Genomic DNA, 27,228 nt, shown 5'->3' with positions numbered 1-27,228 from the left:
CCTGATTTCATTGGTTAAACAGCTAAACAAAGGTAGACGGTTCTCTGCAGAATTTTTGAACAATAATTGAGATTGTAGACAAGTTCTAAAAAGAACCTCAAAAGCAAGTATGAAACATAACTGTCAGGGAACTGCCATCGGAGCCAGGGGGAGAGGGAGGGCTCCAGAGGGATTCCGGAGAGCATCCCGGGAGGGAGAGAAGCAGCACATCTTCTGGGGAAGGAAATCAGCGTAGCCCCAGTGGAGAAGGGGGGCAGATGGGGGAATCGGCGAGGTGGCTCCAAGACTCTTCGCCGGGGACCAGCGGGGAGAGCACGGGTCCTCCGCTGCCCACACCCTCCCTGCGCACAAGGCTTCCGCGCAGGGAGACTAGGCGGAGACTGGGCGTCAAAGAACTTCTGTGCTGGAAGAAGTTCAAGAAACGCCCACTGACGGATTCTGCCAGCGATTGAGACAGCCATGGGCGGGTAGCTGTCCGGACAGAAAGGGTTCACTCAGGCAACCCAGCCAGCATGAGCAACGCCTAGAACCATTACAATAACTATGAAACATCTGCTTAGTTCAATGGATAACATATTTCCTTATTCTTTTAAAAAAACTAAATATAAAATATCATACTCCTAATTCCAAGAACACTGAATTTGGTCTTTTTACTAAACAATACTTGACACATACAGAAATATCAACAGCAGTTGGGGTCTGCTATTTTTGTTGGAAAGAAACAGAAAAATCCTTCTATAAATGTTTTTCTGAAGCTAGTCTGCAGCGATCCTAAAAACCACCTTTTTTAGAATAGTCCCATTGAAATAAGTAGTCTAAGCGGGGGGGGGGGGGTTTCCCCTAAAGTGAGCAACATCTATTGAAATCAAATAAATGGTGAAACTTCTACCATATACTATTGGTGTCCAAAGTAGAAACAAAAATAGATGTATGTATGGTTTATAAAGCAAGTGATTTGGGATGCTTACATCTCAGGCTCCTTTAGAGAATACCTATTTAAAAAATGTTTGAATATTTGCCCATGTGTGCTTTATAAATTAAAAGTATTGTCAACAAGTTTCACATCAGGTGTGCCTGTCTGAGTTTCTTATTTAATGAAACTATGTGACCCTTTCATTAGAACTAGTTTTTTTCTCATTCCCCCATTCAGCACAATCTTATGTGTGTTTACTTTGAAGTAAGTCCTGCTGTGTGCAGTGTTTCTTATTCCCATGTAAGTGTGCACAGGACTGAGCCTTCATTCATTCATTGGCAGTACTTTTGCCCCATGAGCATTAATGTAAGTAAGAAGAATTTTGGCCCTCTGTTCAATCACATCAATTAATTTATCAATGCCTTGACGACCACCTTGGCTTTCCCAAAAAATTCTGTCAAGGAACAAAGACTGTAGAATCTTCTCTCGCAAACGCTGGCTTTTCAGCACGGAGACTGCCGATTCAGGGAACCTGCAAGTAAACAAACAAGTCAGCGCTGATCAAATTTCACAGGAACGCTTTTTGTCAATGATTTAAGCCTTTCCTATTTTTATACATCATTATTTCACTTGTAGTAAATGTAAAAGAGGCAAGGTGAATTCAGTCCTCCCCAAAACAAGTATGTCAAGTGAGAAGCAAAAGGCAGGTAGCAAGAGTGGTGAGACCAGTGAAAGGCTTGAAGATTCGAGAAGCAGAGTTGGAACAGGAACAGCAATGAGCAATATTTGTGAGATCTACATGTAATATGCTATGCATATGGGAAGGTAGGCATGAAGAGGAAAGGGCAGTGATTAATTAAAGTGTAGTGAGAAACGTCAAGGTCAAGAGCCCACAATTATCCACATGGAAAGGGATAATGCATAGAGTCCACATCACTGAACTTAACCCCAGTGTTCTTACAGCTCCCCAGCCGTGTTGCTTGATGCCAATGTATGGCCAGACAGAGAGGCCTGGAGATCTGAATTCAGCCTTTGGGTGGCCAGGAAGCTCCCCACCCTATACACATTGCTGGTATATGCTAGAACTTACTCATTTATGCCTTGTAATATTTTGAAATCCAGATTGTCTTCACTTCTGTCAAAGTAACCTTTATTATCTATAAAGACCAAATGCCTTGGATCATCTTTTCTCTGGATAATGTGTGTCAAATCAACGTTATCCTGGTCATCACAATTCAGGTTCAATCCTTTCTGGACACAGGAATCTTCTTTGCGCGGTTTGAACCCACAGCAGTTCTTGTCCAAGCGATGGTAGATCTGAAAATGAATTCAGGTAAATCATCAAGATGCAATCATATGAAAACATCTACCAGGTTTATGGGATGCCACCAAAGCACATGTGAACGTAAGGCATCACAACTGTTCATCAGCTTTAGAACTAAATTAAAATCCTTAATTCATACAGAGCTGCTGCTCCCTGACTCCCTGGAGAGTTGCTTTCCAGGCTTGAGAAGAGTCAGCTACAGGTACCATTTCTCTGACTCTGTAGAGGAGCTGTTTCACATGTTACAGGAAAGATAGACCCTAGCATTCCCAGAACCTTATTAACATTTGAAGACAAGACAGGCATATACAAATGTATAGGAAACTTGCACTTGACAACTACCTAGAGTTGTGACACTCATATTCCCAGCACACATGCATGTGGCCTGGAAATAAGAAAAGTTTCCTAAAATATGTTTCGCTTAGCTCTTATAATATATGGCATGTGGTCTACAGGATACCTATATATTCCATACTCAGCATGATTGCTTCTGCATGTGCAATTTTGGCATGTTCATGTTTGTTATTATCATTCCTTCTTGGCAAGGATCTGTTTGTTTGGGCCCAATCCAGCCACTTAGGTACAGTTGCATGCTTGCAACACTCTCCTCCAAAGAGCTGCCCATTTGTGTATGCCTGGAATGTCAGTCAAAGGGGAAGAGGTCAGTGGCAATCAGCTCTCATGCACAAGGGTATGTGGGAAGAAAGTGAGGAGGATACAAAGGGAGACTAGATCATATTGCAAGTTGTGCAGCATTTAGTAGCAGTACCATCTGACCAAATAGCAATTTACCATTCTGAAATGTTGCGCTACTTGTGTCGTTAATTTCCTCTGAATTATTATTAATAATAAAATAATAATTTAGATCCCGCCCATCTGGCTGGGGTTCCCCAGCCACTCTGGGCAGCTTACAACATATTTAAAAACACAACAAAACATCAAACATTTAAAAACAAAATATCCTACACAAGCAACAAACAAACCAATAAATCAATAGAAACCAACAACAACAATAAACAGTTTGCAGTTATACCCAAATTAAAATAACCGCCAACCCCAACTAAACATTTAACCAACACTAACCCAACAAAAATTAAACAAAGGAACCAAAATTAGAACAGTTTAAAACATTTTAGCCAGTTGCCCCAACCCAAGAGTTGTTCCAGCAATGTCCCGGTGGCCACCTAGGAGCCTCTTTTAACTCTTCAAAGTGAGTCTAGGCTCTGCCCCCTAAGCCAGGTGGAAGTGGGCCTTGCAGCAGGGAGCAGGTCTTTCTTCCAGAATTCGCTTCCTTAAATTTCAGTGTGGTAAACTCAGCATGTGCTCTTCCCCAAACATAAATCTATATCCTGCGTCCTTTCATCTTGCTATGACTGCTTCAGTTTACCAACACACTCCAGCTACTATTTCTGAATAATGATAATGGTGCCATGCTTTCTGCTAAGCTGCAGTGTTTACGCTACAGGCCCCTAAATTTCAAAGCTAATGTGGCTTAAATGCGGTTCCCTAGAGAGAAGACCATTTACTATATACTCCATTACTGAGAGAAATATTAATGGTTCCACATGAACACATTGAGACTGCTACAGTCTCTATGCTATTCCTGTATGGCTGTTGCTATGTTTAGTATCCGTACAATAAATACCATGACTTTCTATTGGGTGCCAAGCATGACATACTCAGGGATATACTGAGAGACATTAGACGTGACAATCTATTTTTAGTTTAGAAATCAATGTCCTGTAATAGCCATACCTATAGTGTTTGCATATGAATTATACTTAAATTCTGTATGTACTACCTACGTGCCATTATGAAAACCGGCAACTCAATGATTTCTGCAATTTACAAGTGTGCAGAAAGCTGAATTGTTTTAGAAATCAATGGGGAATTTATACATGTAACTAGAAGTTACAGACAACCAGAACCTTCTCCTGGATTTGCACCAATGGAATGACTGAAAGCTGCATGTGTAGAAATGGAACTCTAATAGTGCCCTGATGCCAGCATCACATGCTCTGGATAGTATATTTATTTAAGAATAACTAACCAGGCCTATTTCATGTTTCTCCTTGTAGTAATAGGTAATGATAGAATTAAATATTGCCTCCCATTATATGGGTTGGAGCTATGACTCCACCCTTTAGCTTGTTCTTGTGGTTGCTTTCATTTTCCCATACAGTTGTGTGTTAAACTGTTCATCCATAAATAGCCTCTTGTTCCGGGCTTACAAAGTGAGGAATCTTACCTTGTAAGAACTTAGATGAATGATATGAATAAGGTGACTCCCCTACATGGTCATTATTTGATCAGGGGGCAGGGAAGGAGATCTTATGTGGATCATGGTAAAACTCTGAGAATTTCAAGCTCTAGACAGTTTCATAATAATGTGCTTGAATTGCCAAGCCTGTGACCTAACATTGCTACTTCTGCCCTAGTCAGGAACACAAAGACTTTGCAGTTCTTAAGAGTAAAGAATTGACACAAATGGACCAGAATTTCCTCAGTTATTTCTAAAGTGAGTGAGTTATAATGGAAGGGCTAGGACATGTCAACCATTTGCCCTCTGGATAAGAATTCTCTATCATACTTAGCTTTGACGTCTAATTTCTGTAACACTTTTGCACTGCAGAGGTTCCAAATGTGGCTCCCTTACCACCAGCATTTTTTATATAAATAGTTTATTCAATAAAATGTGTTGCTATAATTAATCCTGTATACCGGCAATTAAGTCCATTTGCCTTACCTGTAAAAGAAAATCAAGTAGTGCCATCTTGGACCACTCATAGTGATGGATATCTGTACATCCCCACTCTGTTTTGGGTACTTTGCCATTTTGCCAACACTTTTGCTTTAATTGTTGCTTGTAAGCCCCCCATGTTAGCTTCAATGACGAGTGTGTCTCATTATCAGTCTGAGCCAAGGAGGTATCCCAAAGAATAATAGGACATGGTTGATCATCTAACGAGAAAAAAATAAAAAGACCAAACAAAACCATTAATGTACTTAAGATTTGCATTTTTCAACCCTTGATCATTCTGTAGGCATTTCCTAAAATCACAGTAGTTTTCCACACATGTTTTTTAAAGAGGTATTTTAAAGATGTGGTAGGATGAATAAGAAATCAGCAATGATTTGACTTCCTTTGGTTAATGTGGTCATACTCCACATGTAAAGGAAGCCACCACAGGAAAGGAAGAACCCTGGACATTATAATTATCATCATTGTCTGAGAATAACTGCTGACTTTATGCTACAAACCGCTTAAAACAATCCATCTCTATGAGAATATATATTAAATAGATTAGAAGTGGTTTGACAGATCAGCAGCTGATGTAAATCTCTGTAGCACATTCAATTTCAACAAAGCAATATTCGTTTATGAGAGCGTCGTCATTAAATGATATATGCATGAGCAAGCCATGAATTCCATCTTATAACAAATAGATTTATAGCCTCATCTTTACCACTTTGGGGTTTTTTCCCTCTTTAGCAATGTATAATTTTGTAACTACAATATCTTAAGAGAGACAGGATGTATAAAATATATGTGGCTGAATCACTCCCAAAGGTAAACCTACAATGAGATTGTTCAGGCTATCCAAGATAAAAGCTGGACAACTCTTAGCACATGGCATAGAGTGCTTTCATGCATTCTTGGTGCATGGTGCATACGTTATACAGCACACATTTGAAAGCGTAAGTTTTAAAATCTGCTTAGCTCTGCATTTGGAAGCAGAGGTGACTATGCCTAGTTCTCAAGATCAGACTAAACATGAAGTGGTGGGTGTCTGCTTCCCCCCTCCCATAGAATTCAAGGGGTACCCAAGGGCCAGATTGGACATAGTTTGTGACATGATCCCTGACAGTGTTCAGATGAGGATGAGGTTCAAGCCACTTTTCCCAGGGCAGGACCTGCAGTAGCTTCTCCCATGCCCTCCCAACCAAAGGATATGGCCCCTTTCCTCTTTCCTTGGACTCAGGAAACAGTCTTGAACAGTTCCTCTATTTCCTAGAGTCTAGGACACACACCATGCAAAAGTCAAAGGATACAACATCAGGCAAAGGCCCTTTAAGGAAAACAGCTGGCTTCAGATGGTGCCCTGTTGGAGCAACATCTTTCATAGCTCAGTTAGCAAGGCCCATTAGGAGCTGTCCAGGGTCCTGATTCTTGCTGACTGGTACCTTACCCAACTAGATATGACCAGCCTTGACCATGCCTAATCTGACCTTCCTGAAAGAAATTTAACTTGATTAGACCTTTCCAACTTCCCACATTAGGATGAAACCCTGAGCACAATGGATAAATCTGGTCCAATATAACAGTTTTGTCTTAAAGCAATAAGCCAGCTAGGGAAGCCTCAAGCTGGATTGGAGCTGTGATGTGGGGAGAGGGGGGATTAAACCGGTTGCCCCCACTGTGGTCCCAGTAGGAACTGGATGCCTGCCACACCATGCTTGCATTTTCTTACTATTGTGAACTGGAAGTGTGGTGGTGGTGGGCCCAGCCACACAGGAGCAAGTGGCATCACAAACATAAAAGAAATGTGCAGGAGAGGGACACTGAGCCTTCCTTCCCTGTTGCCCAACCCCACTTTACCTTACATTCTCTCAGTCTCTTTCTCCAGGCATTTGTCTCTCTCTTTCCTGCCTACTTCTGCTATGGAAAGGAAGAAAAGCATTTGGAGCAAAGGACTATGGGTAGTCAGCTGGGAGAGAAGGAAAGCATCAGCAAACCTCTCTCCCATTTCACGGTTAAAATGAGTCTTGCCCACCAACTTCCATTTTATCTATGATCAGAACAGGGAATACTCCCTGTGAAAAACATTTCCCTACACAAACAAGTCTAGGTGTGTGGGAGGAGGCTAGGCTGGAAGCTTTCTCTCCAGTTTTCAGGGAGGATTTGTATGTGTAGAAGAGAATTCTCTCATATTAGCTCACACCAGCTTTCCAAAGTGGTTCAGCCACAGCAGAGATTTCTGTTGGTTTATTTTCATTATTACATTTATATCACACCTTTCCCTTTTCCCCAATCATGACCTACAGGTTTCCCCTCCCTAGCATTTTTCCCCATCTGGGTCACATCAGGTATATGAATGGGCATTTGGAATTAGGAGATTAAAGCAGGGTGGTGAGGAAGGGATTGCTGTGTCTAGTAATCAAAGTACATCCCTATTTCCTCCCCCACTTTCTAGCCAAACCAGCCGGTATGTCTATAGTCACAGGTCATGGGGTGTTTTTCTCCCTGCAAATCAGAGAAGTACATGTCTTCCTTATTCTTCTCCTCTGTACATTGACCCAGCCTTGCTTTACAAAAGCACATTCCTCACGTGAAGCCCTTCCTGTTTTTCTTTTTACTTGCTTCCTCCCATGGGCTCATGATGGGGAAGGCGGATAGAAGAGAGAGAGAGACAGAGATACAAAAGTTTTGTCTTGAACAAATGTGAAAACTTGCCATTTGGAAAGAACAAGATGCAGCTTAGGTGAATCAGCGGAAATGTGTGTGATTCACAGGAAACAGACCTAGCAAACATCAATCATCCCAAACAGTGCTATCTGCAATGTGTTTGGCCAAAACAGACTCAACTGAAACAAATAAACCTTGTCCAAAGAAATACAGGAGGGGCAAAGCTGGAAGACATTGAGTGTCACATTATAATGTGAATAAAATGAACAGAAAAATAATTTCTTCTGCAGCCCATCCTAATGGAAATCTATAGCCAAACTGCAATACATTTCCTACTGATTAAGAGTTCCTCCAGGTCTTTTTATTGTACATCCATGATTCTTTGTGCTCATGATGTTACCAGGGTAGTCATATGTGATGCTGCTTTCAATACTGCAAAAGTTTTGGTGTAGCCACACTGTTTCATCTCCTATCAGTGCATATCCTACAACTTCCTGCTAAGCACCCCATAACTTTTTATAAACAAAAATATTCGTTTATTTTTGTCCTGCTTTCATTGCACTACAGTTCCTTTGGGCAGCAATAACGAGGCAGCATTGGGGAAGAATTGCAAATGAAAGCAGAATAAATCCGCCATTATTTCACTATTATTGTGTCAAGAGCATGTTGAAGAAGACTCTCAAAATAAAACGCCTGTCTGAAGGGGCCCTAAGTCACAGCTACATTAAAGGATCCCTTGAGTGAACAAGGAATCCCCTCAGCAGAAACAGCAAATATAAATATTTAGCTAAATGACCCGACAGCTCACATAGCAGATCTACCAGCCAGTGTGACTGAAAGGCCATGTCTCTCACCACAAAGAATGTCATCTATTTTATTTAGCCTCAGCTGATATAATATAAACCTTGAGCTAGAAGCAGAAGCCATTAAGCTTCCACACACATATACCGGTCCTCCCAGCAAGCAGACTCCATTAGCATCCAGCCACACTGTAGGTGGGGAATGAAAAGGCAATGGCAACTCTGTGGCCTGCTGTTTTGAGATGCCTCAGGATTGGGTAGGAAAAGCTATTACAGGAGCCATGGGAATGCTTGTTCTGTACTGAACCTGGAACCTCTATCCAACCTCCCATCATCCCACCCTTTTGACTCTCCATTTCCATTAGAAAAACCATGCAGCATATGGATCACACAGAGGTCATAGGAACATAGGAAGAAGCTGAGTCATCTAGCTCAGTATTGTCTACACCAACTAGCAGTGACTCACACAGTGACACGTAGGATTTCTCATCCCTACCCAATGTCAGGGATTGAAGCTGGGGCCATCTGCACAACAGATGATCTAACTCTTGTCCTGTAAGTAGTTGAGCAAGAAATAAAACTATGGAGAGAAGGAGGGGAGATAAGGAGGGGAGGGAGAGAGAGGGAGAAGGAGAGGGAGAGAGTGCAATGCAGAATCACTAGCTTGGTGATAAACACAGCATTGCTGACATACCAGCTATTTTTACCTAACTTGGTTTCCATCTCCATAGCAACTTAGTGCCTCGCCTACACTAATGTATCCTCCAGATTTCCTAATGTAAGAATTGCAGTTTTGTTACATTCTGCTACATAGTCAGAACATGAAAAAATAACCTTAGAGAACTCTTGCCTGGCTCTTTTCCCCTTAAAGGCTTTAATTCCCTTAAAGGCTTTTCCCTTAAAGCCATGTTCTCTTCTGCAGGTTCAGTCACCTGGTTCTTCAAACACAAGACTCATTAAACCACAGACAATAAAACCTCCAAAGGATTCAGAACTAAAGTTGCTCTCAGAGCTCCATGCATGCACTTGTAAAGGATGGCAACGCATCAGTAAGATTATAGGAGTGGCCTAAGCAAAGTAAAAAAGGCAAGAGGAACCGAAAAGCCCTTGCCAAAACCCCAGAGTTGCTGCCATAGACATTTCCATTGTAAAACTATAACAGTATCCCTCACATCCCCTGTTAAGTTCGCAGGCAGGGAACGACGTAAACTGTAGCCTTTCTGTAGCTAGCTATACATTCAAAAATTATTTCTTCTGTAATAGTAGACCCCTGCCTTCCCTTGCATCTGGACACATTAAAACAGTCACTGATACGCCTTTGATAATATAGTATGGGATTTTATGCTGAAAAATTTAGAGTGTATGGATGTGGGGAAAGAGTTCTTCAATGGAATTAAGGCAATATACACAGAACAGAGAGCTAAACTGCTAGTCAATAATGTAATTACAGAGGATATAAAAATATCAAAAGGAACAAGACAGGGTTGTCCGCTCTCGCCATTATTATTTATAACGGTCCTAGAGGTCTTTTTAAGTGTGATTAGACAAAATAAATCAATTAAAGGGGTAACAGTGGGGCAGAATGAATATAAAGTGAAAGCCTTTGCCAATGATCTGGTTATAACAATTGAAGAACCGCTGGAAAGTGTAAAAGAAGTCTTGGAGGAAATAGAACAATTTGGGAAAATGGCAGGATTTAGATTGAATAAGAAAAAGACCGAAATAATTGCTAAAAATATGGAACAAAATAAGATAGAAATAATGCAACAACAGACAGAGATAGAGGTTGTGAAAAAAGTAAAATATTTGGGGATTTGGTTAACACCCAAAAATATTGACCTGTTCCAGAATAATTATGTACCGGTTTGGAAGGAAATAAAGAAAGATCTAGAGGTGTGGGGCAGAATGAAACTGTCCTTTTGGGGCAGAATTTCCACGATAAAGATGAGTGTGCTTCCAAAGGTGTTATTTTTATTTCAGACTATCCCCATTATAAAGGGGATAGGGATTTTCAAAGAGTGGCAAAAAGTGATTTCAAGGTATATCTGGCAGGGCAAGAAGCCAAGAGTAAAATATAAGTTATTAACAGATGTAAAAGAAAGAGGAGGCTTCGCCCTGCCAGATATGAAACTATATTATGAAGCAGCATATCTTTGCTGGTTAAAAGAATGGATAAAATTAGACAATAAGGAATTATTAGACCTTGAAGGTTTTGATAACAGATTTGGGTGGCATGCATACCTATGGTGTGATAAGAAGAAAATTCATAAAGGTTTTGGGAACCACATCTTCAGGAATTCGTTGATAGAGGTATGGGATAGGTACAAAAATTTACTGGAACCAAAAGTTCCACAGTGGTTATCTCCGTTAGAAGTTATGAGTGTAAAGAAAATTAATATGAGAGGCAATTGGATTACATATGGTGAAATGGTGATTAAAGAAGAGGGAAAATGGAAGTTAAAGCCATATGAACAAATTAAAGAACATGTATATGATTGGTTGCATTATTTACAGGTTAATGAAATGTTTAAAAAAGACATAAAAGAATGTGGATATGGAGAAAAAGATTCAAAGTTTCAAGTAGATATAATAAATAATGAATGTAAAATTCTGTCAAAAATGTATAAAATACTGTTGGAATGGAACATGAAAGATGAAGAGGTTAAATCGGTAATGATACAATGGGCCAAAGATTTCGGTTATAATGTACAATTTGACGATTGGGAAAAATTGTGGAAAGAAAATCTGAAATTTACTGCATGCACTGCATTGAAGGAAAATGTTATGAAAATGTTTTACAGATGGTATATCACACCGGTAAAATTAGCAAAAATGTATAAGACATGTAATAAGTGTTGGAAATATAAAGAAAAAGAAGGAGCATTTTACCATATGTGGTGGGAATGTAAGAAGGTGAAAGGTTTCTGGGATGCGATTTATAATGAATTGAAAAAGATGTTAAAATTTACTTTTGTGAAGAAACCAGAAGCCTTTCTTTTAGGAATTACAGGGAAAGAAATAAGAAGAAAAGACTGTAAACTCTTTCAGTATGCAGTTACAGCGGCAAGGATTTTATTGGCTCAAAAATGGAAACAAGAGGAATTACCGACAATAGAAGAATGGAGATTGAAATTGACAGACTATGCGGAACTGGACAAATTAACTGGGAAAATCAGATATGCCCGAGACCAAAGGTTCATCGAAGACTGGGGAAAGTTTGTAGAGTATCTGAAAAATGTATGCGATATACAAACAACGCTAGTGGGGTTTCGAGAGGCGCTGTAAAAACTGAGAGATATTGTCAAAAAAGAAATAGAAGGGAGAGGGAAGACAAACGGCAATATGTGTAAAGGGAATGCGTAATTAAGAGATAAACATGGATGATTGCCAGGGAAGCTGAAGGAAGTCCAAAAGAGATGTTTTGTTACAATTTGGTTAAAAATGTATAAATGTATTGGAAAATTAATAAAAAATTATTTTAAAAAAAAAAACAGTCACTGATACAAACAACCATCTCCCAGGATATCAATCCTAGACCTGCAAGTCTATGCAAGTAAAGATGGGGGCATGAATCAAGGGTGCCATATTGACTTCTCTAGTTACTGCAGAGTATAATACCACTTGCATGGCAAATGTGAATCACAGGATGTTGGCTACATATTCTGGAGCTGGAAAGGGAAATTCTATGAAGTTCAGACTAACAAACAAAGGGCATGGGAAATCTGTCGTACGAAGCAGGTTTTCCAACTTAAGGAGGAGTAATATTGTAACCCAGACCTGCACAATATTAAGACCCGCCAAACTAAGCACAGCTCATTCACAATTCATGTATTGTGAAGGTTTATCAAAATCCTGGCACTCACCATTTGGGATGGGAGAGAGATTCAATTCCATTTGCATTTATAGATGAACCTACGTCATCCACACTTTCAAATCAATATGCAAACTGAAACAGCCATCTTTGGAAATCCACACATACTGTCTCTGAATTTTGCAATGCAATTTTCGTGCCAAGAAATATGTACAAAATGCAAATGCCAGGGTTAAGTACTCATACAAAATGTATTCATGAAAAACGGCATTCAAATATGCACTATATAAGATGAAATTGTTTTGTAAACTTTTGTAGATTAGGCAAAATTGCACACAAAGATGTGTACTGTATATTGGGAGAAAATCGCATCAAACTACTGATGAATTTTCATGCAGACTTAGTTTTTTAAAAAATAAATAAATCACAAACTGATGTAGAAATATGGAGTGGGAAAATGAGAAACTGAGAAATACTGAAATTGACAGATTCACCCATCCCTTGTCACAATACAAGGCTAGCAGGGCCAGCCCAAGACATGCAGGAGGGGGAAAATAATCACCGATATGACCTATAGTTTGTCCTGTGGGGTACACAAATATAAGAATATAAGAAGAGCCTTGCTGGATCAGGTCAAAAGCCCATATAATTCCGTATCCTAGTCAACCAGTGGCAAACCAGATGCCTAAGGGAAGCTTGCAAGCAGGGCTGAGTGCAATAGCATTCTCTCCACTTGTGACTCCAGAGAGTGGTTCCAGTCACTTGATCACTTTGGTTCCTCTCTTTTGAACCTTTTCCAGTTCTACAACATCATTTTGAGGTAAAGTGACCAGAATAGTACACACAGTATTACAGCACTTAAACACACACACACACCTCAATCTTCCTTTGGCCCCTGGTAATTACTGTATGTAATTACTGTATGGAAGTGAGAGCTGGACCATAAAGAAGGCTGATCGCCAAAGAATTGATGCTTTTGAATTATGGTGCTGGAGGAGACTCTTGAGAGTCCCATGGACTGCAAGAAGATCAAACCTATCCATTCTGAAGGAAATCAGCCCTGAGTGCTCACTGGAAGGACAGATCGTGAAGCTGAGGCTCCAATATTTTGGCCACCTCATGAGAAGAGAAGACTCCCTGGAAAAGACCCTGATGTTGGGAAAGATGGAGGGCACAAGGAGAAGGGGACGACAGAGGACGAGATGGTTTGATAATGTTCTCGAAGCTACCAGCATGAGTTTGACTAAACTGCGGGAGGCAGTGGAAGATAGAAGTGCCTGGCGTGCTCTGGTCCATGGGGTCACAAAGAGTCGGACACGAGTAAACGACTAAACAAACAATTACCGTATGTTAAATATCAGTATATGAAAGCAAGCTGTGAACAAATGCAGTTAAATCTGATCCAGGGCATGCAATAAAACTGAATGCTTCAGCAAGGACAGGTTTTCTCCTTGTCCTTTGCCCAAACATTAATCATAATGATGACGTCCAATTTTAAGCGCGGGGGGGCAGCATCATGAACACGTTGCTTGCCGGCTGCTGCATCTTTTTTTAAAGGCGGCACTCTGACTATGCTTATCAGCATGTGGCGATCGCTAGAGTAACATGGTAAATGGAATCAATGGAGCTTCCCCTTCTGTCTGGGCCAAGTTCCCAGCCTCTGTTGGTACAAGACCAATTACGGAGTGAGCAAACACAATGAGGCTAAAAGTCAGTCAGATGCTCTTTCATACTAAGTATATTTCAGATGAAGGCAACTCTGAATATGAGCTCGTTCCTTAGCCAGCATTGCTGCGGTACTTTTGCCAGGAACAACAAGGGTTAAAGTTCTGCTTCTCCTTGTCTGCAGAGGACTGAACAGAGGCAATGTTTCTAAGAGAGCTTAAGATGTTTTGTTAGCTCTCGTCCAACAGGGCTTGTTCACATGTTACGCTGAACACAGATGGAAAGCTGATTCTACACACATACAAGTGTTTGCGTGACAGAAGGTACACGTGGTGATTTGCAGAGCTCAGTTGCTATGTATGCAGACTGGACAGTCATTGAACATTAACGGGTGGATAACTGTCCATGAGTACAGCTAAACTAGTAGGTACTTAAGATAGTACATTTGTCAAGTGTAATGTACAGCCAACTCTCTTCACAGGTTCAAAACCCTGCACAGCGCATTTGACTAGAGAGGATCACAAGGCAAAAGGATCTAGTGTGGCAATGAAGACTGCCATAGTTAATACCTTCCAATCTGAAAGTAATCACAGCTTGGAGCAAAACCTGCTGTTGAGCAAGTGGATGGCTCTTCTACTCATTAATGGTGGCACTCAATTTCTGCCCTCCCCCTACCCCACGAAGTGCTACATCCCATACTGTCCCCCCAAAGTTCCCAATTATTAAGGAATGGAATTCAGGAATAGGGCCACGGGGTACTGCAGAGAAAGAGGAACTTGCTTGTAATTCCTTTGGATCCAAGCTATTAGCTATTCCCAACTCTTGCCACCAGCTGTTTTTTTCTAACATTTGTGCTTCAACACCGCCAAAGAAACCTGCTTCTTCACCATTTCAGAGACTTGCTCTGTTTGTGGATAAAGAGACCTTTGCCAAATCAAGTCCGTGTTGCAAACATAGAGCTATAAATAATAAAATACTCTGCATGTCAGGAATCTGATTGTGCCTTGACATTCCTGTCGTACAGCTTATTTTATTATTTGCTTTTAATTCCCCCATGTTAATTCCACTTTTCTGCCCAAGTGGCCCTCAGGATGGCTTCCCTCACATTTACACACACCCCATAGTTCTCCCCACACATCCATAATTTCCCTGATTATTCATTTCACCATTAATAGAAAGCCCTCCTTTAGAGTGGAATCTTTTCCTTCCTTAAGAATGAGTGGCTCTGCTAAGTAAAAGCATCAAACCTGGGTGCTGGAATAGACCTGGGGAGAAGCAAGTTCAGATTTCTACTCAGTTTGACACTCCTTAGGTAACCTCAGGTTAGCCCCTGTCTCTCAACCTAATCCAGCACCCACAGGTTGCTGTGAGGAAGCAGCAAGATAAAACCATGTGACTAGTTCTGTTCCTCTAAGGTTTGGACATTTTTATAACAACGAAAACAATTTCCCCCATGCACTCTCTTCTTTTAAAATGTAGAGGTTTGGAGGCAGCCAGCCAACCAGCCAACCAAATAAAGCCCCAAACAAATCTTTGACTCCTGGACCTATTCCACCCAAAGTATACATATATTAGAAACCTTTATTCTTATCTTTGCCACTGCTCACAATCCAGGCTCAGCAAACACAGATGGCTGAGGAATTGGATCTATGCACTTGCTGCAAGTTTGTCTCCCTTAATACATACCTATTTGTTCATCCTCCTCCACTGCCCCACCCCCCTTGGGATGAAGGGCCTTCATTCAGCCAACATCACATGTGAGCTCAGGGACAAAAGCAGCAAGTTTGCAACTGACATTACGAATTATGGTTTGTTTGCTTTGCAAGTCAGAACTATGGGAGGCTTCCCTCTCTTGCAGCCCCCATGCCTTTATAAATTTTGATCTGTCAACAGTAATGAATCTTAGGGGGGAAAGTTGTCAGGAGTCAGCTTTCCCTTCTAATAATGCAGACGAGTCACAGAACAATGTGAATTAATTCTCTTGATTTAGAAAGGTTCACAATTCATTTGGGCAACTGCAAACAGAGTGCATTTTGTTAGCCTGTCAAATGTGAAAAGGACTTCAGGCAGGAGAGGGGTAAGGGGGGAGCAAGGGGGGTTGCAAGCGAAAGTTGCTTTATATGAGCTTCCTAAGTGTATCTCTGAAAAAAGGCTTCCACCAAATGAATGACAGCTTTGAGGAGCTTATTTTGTGAGATGTTAACATGGCAGCAAATTTGTCTTTATATATCACATCGGTGCTGAGGCAGGCTGAAAAGGAGACATCGTGTGGAGATGTCAGCCCCCAAGCTGGATTTCAACAGACAGAGAAAGTCACTGGATACAAATGTTTCTGTAACCTCACCTGGAAATACATTTGCTGAATAAGAGAGAACTGAAGAGTCCAAATGAGAATTTATTGATTATCTCATGTGTTTGATTTTCTTGATTTATATGTACTCATTTGTGGGGGGTTTTGTATATATTGCTTTTCTATCACAGAGATGTGGGGGTCCAAGAGAGCTTGGTGAATAAAGCTAATTGACAGCTCAATCCTACGCATACTCAGAAAGAAATCCCATTGACTTCAGTGAGGCTTAGCGCCAGGCTAAGTGAGTACAGGATTGTGGCCCAGGTTTGCCTCTGACTCCAAAATAACAATAGTCTATTTCCACTTCACCACAAAGGATTCTCCAACACAAGGCCCATTAGAGATCATTGGAAGAACTCCCATTCATTTGAGTGGGACTTGTGTTGCGTGGATAAAGTCCACAGTAACTATTGATGGTTAAAAGGGGATGCTTCAAATCCAGAACATTTCTTGGGAAAGTGGCTGTTCCGCATTCTGATCTCATCTGTAGCTAAGAAACTGCCTGTCGAGAAATAACCAAAATGAAAACTGGCTATTCACTTCCTCCTACTCATTGCATAACAACAGCTCTTCATGTCTGGAACATCACCAAGGACAGAACATGAGAATGAGAAAGGGAAAAAGAAAGAGAAATTCAGTCTGACAATCTAGAATAATAATGCAGAGTGAAAGCAACACTTCCTAACGTTAGGCTAAGAGCTGTCCACAAGGGGCCTGCAGTCAATCATCTGTGTGATCACACTGTCCAGGATCCCTAAAATGGATTACCTCATTCTTTCTGAAAGCTCTGCAGCAGTAAAAGCTCTCACTAAAAATAACATATGCATTATGTGCCTTCTATGCTCTGCTAACCTGAATATCTCTTGGAAGCAAGCAAAGAAAGCACATCGCTGCTCCAAGAAATCTATTGACACTCTCGTAGGGTCTGCCACTGGGAAAGCTTACAAAATGTAGATAAACCAGAGACTGTTATTTTATCTGCTTTCTGCAGCCTGCTGCCAGTGAATTTTTATTTTATTTTTCCTTTACTCGTCTTTTAATGCTGGTAACAGACTTTGTATAAAATAAAGTAACGATTGCTCTAGGTCAAAATTAGAACATAAATAGCAAGCCTGTTTTAGCACTGATTCATTAAAATGCAGTGCTACCTTTTCCAGCTATCACTACCGTACTGTGCTATATTACATTATTCTGACTGAAACTTCTGCCCAAGCCATAGTTTAACACAACTGTGGCCTATGAAACACATATACCGAGGTGGTTTTATTTTGGTCTTATTTTCATTTCATTTCCAGATTTGCCTAATATAAGCAGTCTTGAAGTTCAATGCCTAAAATATTCAGCATCTTCCCTTGGCACACTGAGAAATAAAAAAAGAGTTAAAAGCAAAGTCATCGTTATATTTTTACATTGTTTGAATTTTGGGGACTTTGCTACTCTCCCCCCCCCCTTTTTTTTTTTTTCTTTTCTCATGGATAGTAGGAATCGAGACTAGATAATGACTGATTGTCCTCTAGTCTGCCTGTGACAGAAAATGTTGGTGCTATGCATCTGTGATAACCAGTGGTGTTGGAAGAAATCTAGCTTTTATCATATTGAGGGCCCCACAGTTCACCTTAATCAGTCTGAAGAACTGCCTGATGTTTCTTAAATTAAACTCTGGGCACAAACCACCAGGCACTGCTGTTTCACATCTTCCATTAAATCCACAAGTTTGCCCACAGAAGTTAACAGATATTGCACAGCTCCATCTGTGACACTATCTTTGGCTCATAAAGTTTTCTAGTATAAAAAACCAAAATCCAATCAAGGCCTCCTGTCCAAAACCCTGATGTGGTTTGCTATATCTGATGACAATTTCAAAGCTCTGCCACACTATCAATTTTCCCTTCTCATCACTTTCTGCAACTTTTATATTAACTATGGATAATGAATCTAAATAAAAATACTCACCCCCTGTGCTTTACATTAATTACCATACAAGCAAAATTGGAGTCTCCCCCCTCCCACATTTTATATACATGCTGATACCTGGAATATTTATACATTCCAAAGAGTGAAAGTTTATCTGGAAACCTGAAATCATTTTTTCGCTTATCTGAAGGATTTTCTGTTTATCTTTTGACACTACTCTTCAGGGTATTTGTACTGCATTTATTTCTGGTTATTGAACACACATGCCCAATAGATGGGCCGGGGGTGGGGGTAGGAATGCCCTGGGTTCCTATCCATTATGTAAACCAATTACCTTGTACAAATTCTGATTTCCTGCTTACTGTAGGCAAGGTCCGGTTCAGCCCCAAGATCCTGTCCAAATGGAAGGCAAACACTTCACTCATATCAAGAGGTCTCTTCATGAGGCCACAGTGCCCTTGGCTGCAAACACCTCCTTTGGCTGACCTGTTAACTGTAGCAGCCCCCTCAAGTACCAGAAGTACTCCATACTGAGAAGGTGCCTCTTGTATATCCTCTATTTTGGAATCCGCCAGAAGACGCATACTTAAGATATCATCTTTGCTCAGCCAAGATGGTGGGCTTTCGCTGTACATCCTGATATTGCTCTCCAGAGCACTGGGCTGAACATTTGCTCCTCTTACCAGAGGTCTCCAATGTCTCTTGTCTTTCTTGGGTATTTCTTTCTCTTTGAATTTCTCCTGGTGGTCCCTTGCTTTCTCTGGGACTGCTCCTGTTCTCCTCTTATTCATAGAATTATTAGTCCCATGAAGTGGCTTATGGATTAAGCTCTTCTCCTGACCAGCGACAACCAATGGGTCCTTATTTTCATGGTGCAAAGGTACTGTTTGTTTCTTCCTTCGCTTGGGCTTCACGGTGCCTCGGATGTTGGCAGGTTTGCTGCGCTTGGACCGCAGGGTGATATACACCACATTGGGCAGTGCTGAAGTATCATTTGTTCCCATCTGGGGTCTTTCCAGATCAGAAAGCAGCAAGGTGTCATCCAATGGGATTTCGAGGGAAAGAGTCTGGGCAGCATCTTGGAGATTCTGGGAATTTGCTTTCAGGGGTCTCACTCTGTGCTGTGGGACAATGTGACCTACTTGGCTGACAAGGAACCCCAGATATATCACAAAGGCTGTGCCCAACAACAAATTCCTTCTGGTCCTTGGGCACCTGCCACTCCAGAGTCTCAGCAACTGGGGTGCGCACAGAGAGCAAATGAACCAGTTTAAAATTTGGCATGTCTGATCCAGGAAGCTCATTTCTCCAATGAATCAACATGATGAATGTAGCTTAGGAATTCACTGGTTGCCTGCTAGGATGATGATGGTGATGATGCATGCCTTCTAAATTATCGGATTTCTCCTCCTCTTTTTCCAGCTCTTCGTGTGTGTGTGTGTGTGTGTGTGTGTGTGTGTGTGTTGTACACACACAAACACACACACAAACTGGAAATGCCCAAGGAATGTGAATGTTCAGTTGTAATTAATCTGACAGGCTGCCCCAACAAGCTGTTAAAATCTTATCTGCCACCACAGAGGGTGTGAGTTTGTTTCAGAGAATGAATGGAGTCGGCTGTGTAAACACAGTTAACTGAGTCACAGTAGGAAAAGTCTGGGAGTCCCTTCTGGGCTGGCCCACGGCTATAAAGGAGAGAATTATAAATACCATTTTATAGTCATCATCATTCGTGGAGTTATTTTTAAACCCATGTAAATCTTTATATTTTAAAGCTACAGCTAAGGAATATATATATATATGGGTATATATTATATGCACACAGAAAGGAAAAAAGATATTAAAATGCCCCATATTATGTATATCAAATTAATAGAAACCCATGAAAATACCCTTCCAAACACAGCACAAAATGAATTTATTATCTACAATAACTGAACATGTAATAACAACTGTGAAAAGGAGACATCTTTCCGTGATTCAGTGAAATCAGAGTTTCCTCTTCCCATGCTAATGATAGGGAAGATGTTTTATAAAACCATTTTTGCCTCCTATAATTATGCTCAGATATTGCATTAGCTACCCTACCCTACCCAAATCAGGCATGCTTACATTATTTTATAATTCTCTTAGGCCTAACTTGAGCTAAACATACCCGCCAACTATTAAAATGCTTCCTGGCCCTGCGTTAAAGGTACATTGCTATTAATTGCATACATAAGCGGTGTCTCAAAAAATGGTATGGATGTATTCACAAAACTATGCTACTGAAAATAACAATTGTAAGCTGTTCCTTGTTGCAGCAGAATGGTGTGAGTGCTCGCAAGCCTTTATGTTTGTCTATACACACACACACAAGTCCAAGAGCAACAGTTATATTGATAATAAACAAATGTGTACAAGTCTGTGAACTTTATTACACAAGCACACACACACCCTGCAGTGGAACAAGAAATCACTTATGTTCAATTATAATAAGTTCATTATTTTGAAAAAGCATCTTACCTACACAGCTTGTCTCAGTCTTTGTCTAGTAAAACTTCTTTTAAAAACACAAAAGAAACTGTGCTGGTCCATGCAAAAAAGAATAAAAAATCCAAAATCCACAGTTGGCCAGTATCTCTCTTAGGACCATCCAAGCTGTCACAAAATAGGGAGCAAGCTTTCAAGTTATCCAAACCTGTATTTCTGTGTTCAAAGTCCTGGAATACACAAGTCATACATGACTCTACAGCTCATGTTTTGGAGATTTCACTGCAAACTCTACAGACCTTCAGAATGCTCTGACTGTACAGGGCGGTTGTTTCCAGATAACTGCTACACACTTACATGAACTTTTCGTCATTATTTTTTAAGCTATTTTAAATTCTGCATTGGAAAACCCCAGTGTGATGTCTTGTTTCCAAAAAGAACAGCCTTCTGTCTGTTTCTTTCTAACTCCTGGGAGCCCCCTAGTGCAAAAAAACAGTTAAGAAATACCAAGTCTCTTTACTGAGAAGAAACATCTGGGAAGTCTTGACAATTTACAGCAGCGCACCTCCGCACATCAAACTAGACAGTCATTTCCACTGAACTGAGTGAGGCTAGCTGTGATTCATTCATTTTATTGGGCCATCAATGCCCCAAGAAGACTATAATCAAAAACGCATAAGACAGAAAGGGGCAAGAAGAAGGTAGTAGTGAAGGTCACAAGGGAACAATATATGTTCAGTTCAATTCAATCCAACCTAACTTTGAAGTTGGGCACTAAGGGATTAAGCCAAAGATGGGGTAACAGCAGCCGTCCAAGTGTTGTTAGACTCCATCAGCCCAACCCAAGCAGGGATAAGTGTCAGGGATGATGGGAGTTGTAGTCTAGCAATGCATGCAGGGCTATAGGTTCCCCCTCTGTGGGTTAAAACACCACCACCCTGTTTGAGGAGAGTCCTGTAAGTTGCTGAGGCCCAGAGGAGGAGCCCACCCACCATGAAATAACCTTTTTATTACTGATGCTCTATAATGTTGTACACAGCCCTGGGATCTTTTGATAAAGGGTGGTATATATATATTGAATAAATAATAATAATAAACTCTGAACTGGGGGGGGGTGCTGTCTGAACAGCCCTCTAGTTGTGCTCTGAGGTACCTTGGCAGTTAAACTAGACTGTTGCTCTCTATGAAGAAAACCTGACTGAAGACATAAAATAAAATTCTTCAAACTGACAGGATTAATGATAGCGAACTGGGGAGGTGTATTAACAACCTTGCATTAATCTTCTTAGCATATTTTTAATATTCCTCCCTGCTTGACAAAGTATTTTCTTTCCTGGTGAAAGATGCTCTGGAGGCTGCTTTAAAATGTCGATGACAAGAGGCGTACGGAGGAGCCAGAGTCCTGGTACTCTTCTCACCTGAGTGGAGAAATTCACTCCTGACAAATCCCATAAGCTTCCCCTATGTATGAAATTCAACCTGATTGGTACATTACGATCAGCCTCTGCTGCAATTTTCTGTTTTGATGAAAATGCAAACAATATATAAGCTACTGATATTTTAGTGGGTGCTTTTGTACTCAAGTTTGTTTTAGGCCAGGCTTGGAATGAATTCATTCCATTGAACGAAGAAAAAAAATGCTCTGTGCCTTTTTATCAGCTGTACGGCTGGCACAAATTAAACAGGGCAAGCCTTTTCGTGTATGGAAATACAATGATGAGAAAGCTTCACCAGTTGACATTCTGTATGCCAGGCATCTAATTATAAGTCTGTGGCCTCTGATTTAATTTTGGGCCCTAAACATCAGCTTGTATCATTCTGAATGATGGGGAAGATGACGGAGGACAGACTTCTTATGAAAAGGTTCATTTGGGTCAACTTGAACTAAACTAGTTCGCTTTTTATAAAGGCAAACTTGAACTGGATTCATTTCAAATTAGATCAGAGGGTCAGTTATACCTAGGGGCGGATGAGGGAGTTTTTAAGGATACCTGAAAAGAAGTACAGCTACCCATCCCACCTTAAATAATGTAACCTGGTAACTGGAATCCATGTGAGAACTCCTTAACAGCTTGCTGCATGGAGTTAGTAAGAATAGGACAAGGCAATTGCCTGTATTCTTCATGCACAGGATGAAGCCCTGCTTTACCACCTCTTTGCTTCAAGATTTCATGGTGGCCATAGAGGGATGGAAACAGCAGGTTAGTGGCTGCAGGAGACTCAACCACAAAGAAGTCAGAGGTACTGCATGATTCCCAGTCATGAAAAATCAATCCTCCGTATTTTTAAAACTACATGAAATAATAACAATCGAAAGCAACAACTCATCTAAACAGAATGCCTGCTAGTTGCAAACACTCTAGCACTGCAGAAACAGGTAGGATATTTTCTAAAGATGGGAAATAAAGTCAGTTGCTCTAGATTGCATAAGGGAAAGGAAGCAATGGTCTGGGAAGAGAGCTGCGCTAGGTCTCCTCGTTCCTAATATTTTGAATCAGACCTGCACTGCGATCTCAGAAATCAGTCCAGTTGTACTCTTTGGGGCTTACTTGCAGGGAACTGGATAAAGACTACAGCCCTACTGTAAGTGGACTGTTATAGCATAAGCTTTCCAATGCCTAAATCTGTAAGCCACAAGACTGTTGTTTTTGCTACTACATTCCTTGCCAACTTGAGTCTGAGTGTTGTTTCATCAGGACCGCCAGAGGGCAGTCAAGACATTCAATTATGATTTAGTTTCTTCAGAACCACAATAAATATGTAGCCATGCAATCCAACCACGTCTGCTCAGAAGTAAGCTCAACTGAACTGAGTGGGGTTTACTCCAAGGTAAGTGGAGCTAGGATTGCATAGGCCACTGTTCTGGAACAAATCCACAAATCTAGCCTACATCATCCTGCATCCAAAAGAGTAGTTCATTCGTCCAGCCACCCAGCTTAATCAAACAGCTCACCCGCACTTGTCACTACAGACACTGGAATTCCATTTTCCTCATATCTATTAAAAGCACAGGAGTGAGCCTCGTCCTCTTTTGCAATCCATGGCAGTAGCCCCCCCTAGATCCACAAAAATTATCGAAAAGCCTTGAAAGAACAGTACCCAGTTAATTGATGTTCAGCCCACCCCCAACCAAAGCCTTCCCCTTGTAATGTCCTGTTTGGGGGGGTAATTCCCCCCCCCAAAAGCTGACCAACTTTAGGGAGAGATCTCCTTTAAAAAGGCTGATCGGCTTTGACGGATCCCATTTAAAAAGTTGAACTCCTCTGGCAGATCCCCTAAAAAAAGCTCAAAAACTCTGGCAACACCACCCTAATAAAAATTCTGGCTACATCCATGTTGCAGCCCCTATTCTGTGGTGGCCTGCAGGTGACTCAAGGGGGTCATAAGTTGCTAAAAACAGCAGAACAGTGGAGACATTTGCTGTGTATAAATACAGTGGTACCTTGGTTCTCAAACTTAATCCATTCCGGAAGTCTGTTCCAAAACCAAAGCATTCCAAAACCAAGACACACTTTCCCATAGAAAGTAATGCAAAATAAATTGATCCATTCCAGACTTTTAAAAACAACCCCTAAAACAGCAGTTTAGCTTGAATTTTACTATCTAACAAGACCATTGATCAATAAAATGAAAGCAATGTACTGCAGTCACACATTCAAGCAATCAGTAGCTGAACTGGGTTCCACACAGCCACAAAAACAAAACAAAAAAGCAGTAAAAACAAAAATGCAAAATAAATAGCAAAAACATGATAGACCTCAGCTAAACACTCAAAATGGAAGTGTGGTGCTCAGAATGGAAGCGTTCACAAACCTGGAACACTTCCGGGTTTGCAGTGTTTGGGTTCCAAGTTGTTTGAGTACCAAGGCGTTTGAGAACCAAGGTACCACTGTATACCAGACAAGTAGTCTTGCTTTCTGTTTGATAATCATAACCATCATCACCACCTACCTCTCAATTTAGTCGTGGCGAGGGAACAAAAAGAAGAGGCCTACCTAGTCCCTGGTGGGCTGGGTTTGGCTCAGTGGGTCACAAATTTCTTCAAAAAAACAGAATGGGTTTAACAGCAGCAGAACATGTGGATTTACTGATGCATGAACATAATGGCTTAGATCCTAACTTCCCTTCCAGAACAAAAGGAAGGTTTCCTACCTTCCCCTTTCTTCTGCAGCCCCTGAATATCTGTTTCTAGGGTAAGAGGATCATTAGTAATGGTATGGAATGATGCAGCGGGCTGAAAGTGGAGGGAAAGTGTGATTCACTTCCAAGTGGCGCTGTGGGTTAAACCACAGAGCCTAGGACTTGCTGATCAGAAGGTCGGCGGTTCGAATCCCTGTGATGGGGCGAGCTCCCGTTGCTCGATCCCTGCTTCTGCCAACCTAGCAGTTTGAAAGCACATCAAAGTGCAAGTAGATAATTAGGTATCTCCCTGGCGGGAAGGTAAATGGCGTTTCCATGCGCTGCTCTGGTTCGCCAGAAGCGGCTTAGTCATGCTGGCCACATGATCTGGAAGCTGTACTCCGGCTCCCTCGGCCAGTAAAGCGAGATGAGCACTGCAACCCCAGAGTCAGTCACGACTGGACCTTTTTAAAGTGATTAAGGGTCGGTTAAGAAGCACAGCTATAATGGCTGTTGCAATCACAAGAAAGGAAACTGACATGTTAGTAGAAGAATTTTGGGCAGAATACAGTCCCAGCTCAGTTGGAAGCAAGGTTAGGTAGAAGGGGTTCTAATAATAGAAAGACAATTCTAATTAATTGCAGGAAACCAAAGCTGTCAGAGGAAAGTTAAAAGAGGCAAATCGTTAAGGAAATCAAGGCTGGCTGACTCAAGTTTGAGTCAGCAAGACTGTCAAGAACATCTGACAGCGCTTTAAAAGTCACCTGAAGCTACAGACTGCAATGCAAAATGCCAAGTTCTTCTGTATTATAAGAATTTCAGAACAAGCTTATTCCTGGGGAAAAGTCAAAGCCTCGGGAAAGAGCCATAGCTCAGTGGCTGCCACTTGTGCCTAAGAAAACATGATCATCCTTTTTTGGAGAAGAGTGTCCCCTGTCCTGTTTGGACTTCAAACGGGATACCTTTTTTCACGTAGCTCATCCTCATTCTCAAAATTGCACGGGCAGAGGGTAGGGTGGGTCTGGGAGGAGGAGTCTGAGAGAGAAAGTTTTAGCATTGGCAGAGGGTGCGTCACAGAGAGCAAGAGAGGGAGTTCGCAATTCAATTTTGCACAGACAAGGGGCAGCAGGTGGATCAGAGAGGGGGGGGGTTTGCTGGGGCCTGTGCAGGAGAGAGGGTTTTTGCATGCTCAGAGGGGGCAGGGCGGGTCAGTCTCAGAGAGCGAGAGAAGGAGTTTGTCTAACCAATTCGCATTGCAAAGCCCAGCTATGCAGGTAATGTGCAATATTTTTCTTGCAGTTGTAAATCATAGTGCTTTTGTTGTTTTCACTGAATGAAGCACTGCAAACCCTGTGTACCACTGTAATGGACTGAAGTCATTTCTGCAAAAGGGAAAGTAATTTTCAGTCCTCCAATCTCCACCCCAACCTGTCCCACATATTTTGGCACGAGCCTTCCCTCTATGAGACAAAACATTTGCCCTCATAGGCCTGGTCACAACCACTCTCCCACACAATTTATTGAATGAACACCAACATAAGATTTTTTTCCTAAAAATTAACAAAAATCTATCAACCATATATAACAAAAGTTAACACAATGCTGGCGGCACAGAACAGAGCTGCCACATTTACAGTGATAAAGAATTGCTTGCACTACATATTTCAGTATGGTTGGATAGCCCAGGACACAGACACACCTGTCTGCTTATCACCATCTAGAGATGTGTCGGAGCCAGCCGTTACAAATGGCGCAGTTTAGCATAAAAGAAAGACACAGAGAGCCAGCAATATTTTCAGGATGGTATGAGCAGCTCCTTTCGAACTTCCCTCTCCTCCTGTAGCTTCTTTATTATCCTTTGTCTCTCTCCAGCCGCATGGCCGTTTGCCAATGTCTCACATTACCTCATCCGGTCAAGGCTTTTATTGCCCCCATCACCATATAGGGTCATCACTGCCCAGAGGAAACACAACTCCATTTAAGGTCAATACATTCCAATACATTGTAAAGCTCAGAGTGCTGGTCAGCCGAGGTCAGGGGGCACCCTGCAATATTACAAGCCTTTACCGTGGCTTTATGACACCCACAGAGATGCACATTTACATGAATCTTATCCATGCGTTGGCAGAACTGTCCATTTGGGGATCTTTATTGGATATAGCTGCATACCCCAGATATTATTGCACTGGATCTCATTACCTTAGAGCAGGCACCCCCAAACTCAGCCCTCCAGTTTTTTTGGGACTACAGTTCCCATCATCCCTGACCACTGGTCCTGTTAGCTAGGGATGATGGGAGTTGTAGTCCCAAAACAGCTGGAGGGCTGAGTTTGGGGATGCCTGCCTTGGAGACACCCAATGTCACATAGCTCATTGTTGGAGAAATTAGCCCCAATACATTTCAATCCTTCCTTGTTTGCATTACTTGCATTAGCTACACCACCAGCTCCAGGG

General features: G+C 41.4%; 1 protein-coding gene across 1 annotated transcript; it reads right to left on the bottom strand.

The window, feature by feature from the left end:
• Positions 1–631: 631 nt before the first annotated feature.
• On the bottom strand, positions 632–21,111 carry GASK1B (golgi associated kinase 1B). Its single transcript, XM_081021724.1, has 5 exons — positions 20,690–21,111; positions 18,519–19,869; positions 4,984–5,198; positions 2,004–2,230; positions 632–1,445 (listed from the first exon to the last, which is right to left on the bottom strand). The coding sequence occupies exons 2-5, from the start codon at positions 19,486–19,488 to the stop codon at positions 1,238–1,240; spliced, it is 1,620 nt and encodes a 539-aa protein (XP_080877850.1). The 5' UTR covers positions 19,489–19,869; positions 20,690–21,111; the 3' UTR covers positions 632–1,237.
• Between the last annotated feature and the right edge of the window lie 6,117 nt (positions 21,112–27,228).

The sequence above is a fragment of the Podarcis pityusensis genome (assembly GCF_964106645.2).
Source record: "Podarcis pityusensis genome assembly, chromosome: 9".
NCBI classification, from domain to species: Eukaryota; Metazoa; Chordata; class Lepidosauria; order Squamata; family Lacertidae; genus Podarcis; species Podarcis pityusensis.
Note: the sequence above shows the minus strand (reverse complement) of the source record. Positions and strands in the feature narration are given on the sequence as shown.

What these genes read in the sequence shown, in the direction of transcription:
- GASK1B (XM_081021724.1), bottom strand. Translation starts at nt 19,488, where the DNA reads ATGAGCTTCCTGGATCAGACATGCCAAATTTTAAACTGGTTCATTTGC. An exon ending in TACTTGATTTTCTTTTACAG is followed by an intron (nt 2,231 to 4,983) that starts GTAAGGCAAATG and finishes ATTCATTTTCAG; the next exon opens with ATCTACCATCGCTTGGACAA. An exon ending in ATATTACAAGGCATAAATGA is followed by an intron (nt 1,446 to 2,003) that starts GTAAGTTCTAGC and finishes GTTTACTTGCAG; the next exon opens with GTTCCCTGAATCGGCAGTCT.